Here is a 6,724-nt window from a genome sequence, read left to right as displayed (position 1 = left end):
TGCCCATTTAATGTATTGATTTCCCCCGATTTGAACTATAAAATGGTGATTTTCTTGAGTCAAAATGAGAGTACTCCTAAACATTTTTCTAGGGGGAAAAAGAGAAAGCACTGGTTAAAGGTGCTGTGAATTGTGGCTCTGTGGTGGCTAAGCTTCAGTTCCCCATGATTCATTTAATGTACATTCAATGTGCTGTAAATGTATGGCGTGGGTCAGGGCCGTCTTGAGCAGATCGCGTGCCCTGGTGCTGAGGGGCGGAGATTGCTCCGCCGCCTGCCCCGCCCTCGCAGGGCGAAATTGGTTGCCAGGCCGGCGACCAGCTTACCAGCCCCACGCCATGGTGCACTGCGCCACCGGGGGTCTATGAAGGGCCGGCCCTGGCGTGGGTGTAAATTGGCCCCATGACCACTGATACCTCCTGCAAAGCTGGGTTTGAAATACAGTGGTACCTCACTTAAGTATAGTCATACCTCGGTTTAAGTACGCTTCGGTTTGAGTACTTTCAGTTTAAGTACTCCACGGACCCGTCTGGAACTGATTAATCCACTTTCCATTACTTTCAATAGGAAAGTTTGCTTCAGGTTAAGTATGCTTCAGGTTAAGTATGGATTTCCAGACCCAATTACACTCATACTTCGGGTTAAGTATGCTTCAGGTTGAGTACTCCGCAGACCCGTCTGGAACGGATTAATCCAATTTCCATTACTTTCAATGGGAAAGTTCGCTTCAGGTTAAGTACGCTTCAGGTTAAGTACAGACTTCCGTAACCAATTGTGTACTTAAACCGAGGTACCACTGTACACAATTCGTTCCGGAAGTCTGTACTTAACATGAAGCGTACTTAACCTGAAACGAACTTTCCCATTGACAGTAATGGAAAGTGGATTAATCCGTTCCAGAGGGGTCCGTGGAGTAATAAAACTGAAAGTACTCAAACCGAAACATACTTAAACCGAGGTATGACTGTACCACCAAAGCACTTCAACAGCAGATACTGCAAGATGTGTCCGCACTTGATTTCAGTGGTTGCACATTGAAAGGCGACCAGATTGCAACAAGAATCTTGCTTTATTATAATGATTAAATTCAACAGTTAGTTGAAGAGGAGAGGAAAGAGAATGCCCAGTAGGGAATGTCTTGCTCGGAAGCATTCAGCCATCATAAGAAGAAAAGGTCAGGTGAAGAGGATCATGGAGCAATCAGGGTTCTGTCTGGAAGGCTTGCAGCCATCCTCCTTGTGGACCTGTCCATGAAAGAAGCAATGGAAGAATCCAATAGAAGCTGCGAGTGGGAGATTCCCCATCTCTCCTTATATCAGGGACTGGGCAGAGGAGGAATGGTGGAGACATCCTCCCCATCCTGACCCTTCCAGGGAGGGGGAAGAGGAAGACAGTATAGATTTTGAACTGGGATTTGAAGGTGGTCACAGCTCAGAGGCAGATGAGGGGCAAAGTTGGGAAATCATGGGAGAGCCGCAACAACACCCAGCTTACACATTGTCCTTAGAAAGCAGCCCAGACCCTACATCTCCCAGAACCTGGCGAACCTTGAAAGTAGGAGAGCAAAGAGCTCAAAGACAGAGGGCACATTTCAGCACCCCTAGATGTCAGGCGTCAGGGAATTGGCTTCTTCCCCCATGGCCATAAATAAGCAGATCAAATGAAAGGGAATTCTTACCAGTTAGGTTTTTTTAAAAAAATAAACACAGCAAAGGACAAAAAGATGCATCTACCCAGAATGGCAGTGTTCCCAGTTAAGGCTTACACCCCCTCCATCCCTATTAATCTACGTCTTGTAATCTGAGCTTGTACCCTCTGTGCTTTCTGTTCTGACACTTTCTGAGCTCTTCTTGACCCAGGGCTGAGCAAAGGAATGCTGTCCAGAAACTGTGAATCTGTTAACCCTCTCTCTCCTAGTGTTTCTTCTCCTAGCTGTTCCCCATCCTGTATTTCCCAGCTTCTGCCTTCTAAACTATGTCCCTCTGCAAACCACTGTTCCAAATCTATACTGTCCTCCTGCTCCTGGGAAGATTCAGGATCCGGATCAGGATCAGGGGGACACTCCCACCATTCCTCCTCAGTGCAGCCCTCCTCAGCATGGTCCCTGAGAGTAGAGGAGATGGTGAGAATGACGAATGAGGAAGTGGGAGAGACCGGGTGTGGAGAATTCACTTGGGACCACGCCGTTATCCAAGAGGCTGGGTTTTATAGCCTCTCTCTGTAAAGATTGAAATAAAAAAGGAGAGCAAGAGACTTTCCTGGGCAACCAACCAGGAGCCGCTGACACCTTAAGGCTACACCTGTGAATCCTATTGTGTTATAGCTCCTGTCCACCCAGAAAGGTCATTTGGGCCTTCATCTGTCACAGGCCCAGTCAACTTGATGCAAACCATATCCCTACATGCAAACCACAATGCTTGTCCCAACAATCAGGGCCTGATGTTGACAGCCATTTGGGTAGGGTTGCCATACATCCACGAAATCCCGGAAATATCCTCTTTGCGGGGGCCTACATGCCCATTTCTACAATTTAATGCAGTTGTCTGAGGCATTGGAACCTAACTGGCTATATCCGACTGTAACCCGTGTGTTACAGTCTGGGACAAATTAACCACCAGAAAAGAGCTCAGTGATGTACATCTACTGGGACACCTCCTGTGGCCACCGTCGGGGGGTGCCATAGGGCCCTGCCCTCCGCAGGCTCAGGACAAAGCTACCGCCCCCGGAACCCCTTTAATAGGATTAATTCTCCAATTTCTGGGCAGAGGGTGACGTAATCTGCCCCCTTCTTCTTTTATGCAAATTTCCAATGCCTAACCGCCACTCGAGCCTCTTGAGGCGCACCGCCAATACCTTCAAACCCACAACCAATGCTTCAACCCCCTAATTATGTCTTCTAACCAAATGTCATTTCCCTGCGGAGATGGGTGCCCCCCGTCAGCGTGATAAAGGGCTGCTTCAGTGCGTTTCAAGTCTGGGTGCGCTATTATCTGACCATTCAATGCTAGTACCCTGTGTACCACAAAGGAATTCAAGAGCCTCCTGGTTCTATTCAAAGCATTGGGGCAATGACTCCAGCCCGTTGTGCTGGCAGTCTGTGAAGGGTTAACCACCGTTGGGTGAGTCCTGTGATGCACATCAACTAGGACTCACCCTTGTGCCTCTCAGAATCTTATGGCTGGGTGCAAGATAGTTTGTCCATTCAAAGCTGAAACCTTTCTGGCCACTGCCAGCGGGGGTGTGAAAGTCATGCAAAAATGCGTCTCTCCAGCAGGGAAGACCAAAGAGAGCATGTTCTTTCCTTCCTATTTAGCAATCCTTAAAGATTTTGGTTAGAAAAAATAGGTAAAAAGTAACGGTAAAGGAACCCTGGACGGTTACGTCCAGTCAAAGGCGACTATGGGGTTGCGGCACTCATCTTGCTTTCAAGCCGAGGGAGCCGGCGTTTGTCCAAAGACAGCTTTCCAGATCATATGGCCAGCATGACTAAACCGCTTCTGGTGCACAGAAACGTCTTTACCTTCCTGCCAGAGCGGTCCCTATTTATCTACTTTCAAACTGCTAGGATGGCAAGAGCTGGGACAGATCAACGGGAGCTCACCCCGTCGCGGGGGTTTGAAGCACCGACCTTCTGATCAGCAAGCCCAAGAGGCTCAGTGGTTTAGACCACAGCGCCACCTGCTCCTCTAGAAAGAATAGGATCCAGGTCAGGCTTCTGGTACTCTAAAAACAGCTATGCCCTGCAATGCTAGGAGGACTCACCGTGATCTCATTTTTTGTGGTCACTGTTGCTGCTGCTGCTGCTACTGTCTCCAAAACTGAGTTCAGACATCAAGTTCTCTGGAATGGATCTCTTGCCATACCTTGTGGAGAGAGGGGGATGGAGAGGAAGGCCTAAGTTAGTGGTGTCTTAGAAGTTCCCTAGGAGAAATGTCCAGATTTTTACTCTTCCTCCCCCCACCACCTAATTTCAGCAGCTACAAGGCAGGAGGCCCACACTGAACTTGCAACAGATAGAGCAAGCACAAGAAAGGAGCGCCTCTAAGCATGTACAGAATGAGCTACTGGGGCATCACCACCCACCTTTGGGCCTTGTATACCTCCACCCACTCCATCGTTCAGACCAGACACTGAGGTCCAGCTCCGAGGGCCTTCTGGTGGCTCCCTCCCTGTGAGAAGCGAGGTTACAGGGAACCAGGCAGAGGGCCTTCTCAGTAGTGGCACCCACCGTGTGGAATGCCCTCCCATCAGATGTCAAGGAAATAAACAACTATCTGACTTTTAGAAGAAATCTGAAGGCAGCCCTTTATAGAGAAGTTTTTAATGTTTGATGTTTTCTTGTGTTTTTCATATTCTCTTGGGACCCACCCAGAGTGGCTGGGGAAGCCCAGCCAGATGGGCAGGGTATAAATAAGAATTATTATTATTATTATTATTATTATTATTATTATTATTATTATCATTGTCATCATCATTATTAGCAAGGAATTTCAGAGCAGAGGGTAGAAACTTCAGGCAGCCCTAAAGAACCTTTAATAATAATAATACCCCACCCATCTGGCTGGGTTTCCCCAGCCATTCTTGGCAGCTTGCGGCATGTATAAAGACATCGCAAAACATGAAACATAAAAAACTTCCCAATACAATGGTTTGGGCATGCAACTCAAATGCAAAACCTGCATTGCAAATCTTGCAGGTGTTCGAACATCCCCAAAGAAGGCTGGTCAGAGAAGAGCAACAGAGAAGATTGGTTACATGAGCTGACCCTTAGGGTGTGACTCTCCTTGCAAAGGTGGGCATTTATCAGTGTCCCCCCCCCGTCCCCCCCCCCCGGAAGAAGGACATGGAGACAAAATGAATCAACCCAGGGAGGCGAGGGCTTGCTTCCTGGGTCAGATTTCCAATTAAGTTTCTAGGAGATGACAGTTAAAGGGCTGTACCAGGCAGTTGGTGCTAATGTTGGAGGTGTCGAAATGGGCTTTATTTGTTTTTTTTTAAGCAGCTGGGCTGCTGACTGGCTGCCTTTAAAAGCTGTAGGGCTCAGCAATCTCTGCAAATGAAAAGCTACACTCTGTGGGCACGCAGACCATAGTTAAGGTACTCGACAAAGTAGTGATCATTTGCATAGGCAAATAAGGATTAGGAATGTGCTTCATGGGCCTTCTTAACTTACACACTCACTCAGCAGAAGATTAAAACTGTTTACAGACACCCCTCCACACACAAGTGTCCCCATTTCCCAGATTTACAGAAGCCTTCCCCGTTTCAGATTTGATCCCGGAATGTCCCACTTTTCCTTAGGATGTCCCTATTTTCATCAGAGAAATGTTGGAGGGTGTGGAGTTATGCAACCCCCTCGAGCCAAGGAGACAAGTAACTATACAACTTTTAGAACACATCTGAAGTCAGCCCTGTAAAGGGAAGTTTTTTTTAAATGTTTTATTATGTTTTTTATATGTTGGAAGCCACCCAGAGTGGCTGGGGCAAACCCAGTTGGATGGGCAGGGTATTATTATTATTATTATTATTATTATTATTATTATTATTATTAAATAGGACGTCCCCATTTCATTGGAGAAATGTTGAAGGGTATGCTGTTAGCGTGCTTTCACAACAGAGAGAAAATGAAACCTGGCACAGAAACGGTCTAAGGTTGAAGAAAGGTGTCCTCTTTCGAAAGGGTTCACCGTGGCTTCCTTGCAGCTTCGCAATTGATGACAGACAAGGATGCTAGTGACTTGGATAGAGCAGCTTTGCCCCGACTCCCTCCCTCTTCTGCCTTCACCTGGGGAATGCTAAGAACGTGTGCCCTACTTGGCAGGCAGCTACAGCCTTTCCTCCATTCCTTTGGACCTCTACCCCCAATGCCCATTCCCCACCAACGTTCAGGCAGGCAGCAGGGGTGGGTGGGTGTGGGTGGGTGTTCATTTCCCTGGTACATAAGAAGCCATCACTGCACACCCAGCCCCCCAACCCCCCCCCCCACAATCCTGCTCACCTCGACCGTGTCACCAAGTCGATGTAACGCCGGAGTTCTATGAAGTATTGGATCCACTCTTCTCGGGAAGCATTTCGTCTGGGCTCCACTGGCTTTTCAGGGTAGGCCTCTACCAAGGTTCCCAGGCAGAACAAGATGCACAGAGACACAGTGATCATGAGAGGCCAGGACTTCAGGGAGGCCACCATCTAGCAGAAAAGAGACAAGAATGTACAAAGTCCGAAAATCAGCCTAAGCTAACCGAGTGTTGCCAGGTTTGCACCTTGTGGAAGCGCCAGTTTTACGTTAGCTGTCTTACACGTCCCAAGCTTGGCTTGGGAGGGTAGGCATCCACTAAGGCCCCCAAGCAGAACAAGACACATAGGGTCAGGGCGATCACAAGAGGCCAGGGCTTCAGAGAGGCCACCATCTGGAAGGAGACAAGAACGCACAAAGCCTGCTAAGCAGCCTGAACTCACCCAGTGCCGCCAGGTGAGCTCTGCAAAAGCATCCCATGCTTCTAGTCCCTTGTGGAAAGGCCAACTTTACATTAAAACATTGCCAACTTGTTGAGATCCGGCATGGCCATCAGCCTTTCCTAAACTGCCGAAAAACAGAACACCGGCAGATGCTCAGTGTACAAGCATTCTGCTATCAAATGTTCAGCCAGCAGGATGTCCGGTTCCCTGAAAGAGCTTCTTTCCCTTTTGACCCCTGATCCCGAGGCTCAACATAGCAGCTCGGTCTC

At 48.2% G+C, this 6,724-nt stretch overlaps 1 protein-coding gene across 1 annotated transcript; it reads right to left on the bottom strand.

Moving 5' to 3' along the window:
* Window positions 1–3,768: 3,768 nt before the first annotated feature.
* On the bottom strand, window positions 3,769–6,185 carry LOC132593097 (goannatyrotoxin-Vere1-like). Its single transcript, XM_060282084.1, has 2 exons — window positions 5,998–6,185; window positions 3,769–3,862 (listed from the first exon to the last, which is right to left on the bottom strand). The coding sequence occupies exons 1-2, from the start codon at window positions 6,183–6,185 to the stop codon at window positions 3,769–3,771; spliced, it is 282 nt and encodes a 93-aa protein (XP_060138067.1).
* Between the last annotated feature and the right edge of the window lie 539 nt (window positions 6,186–6,724).

Source organism: Zootoca vivipara, chromosome 13 (assembly GCF_963506605.1).
Source record: "Zootoca vivipara chromosome 13, rZooViv1.1, whole genome shotgun sequence".
Lineage (NCBI taxonomy): Eukaryota > Metazoa > Chordata > Lepidosauria > Squamata > Lacertidae > Zootoca > Zootoca vivipara.
This window is presented reverse-complemented; position numbering and strand designations above follow the sequence as displayed.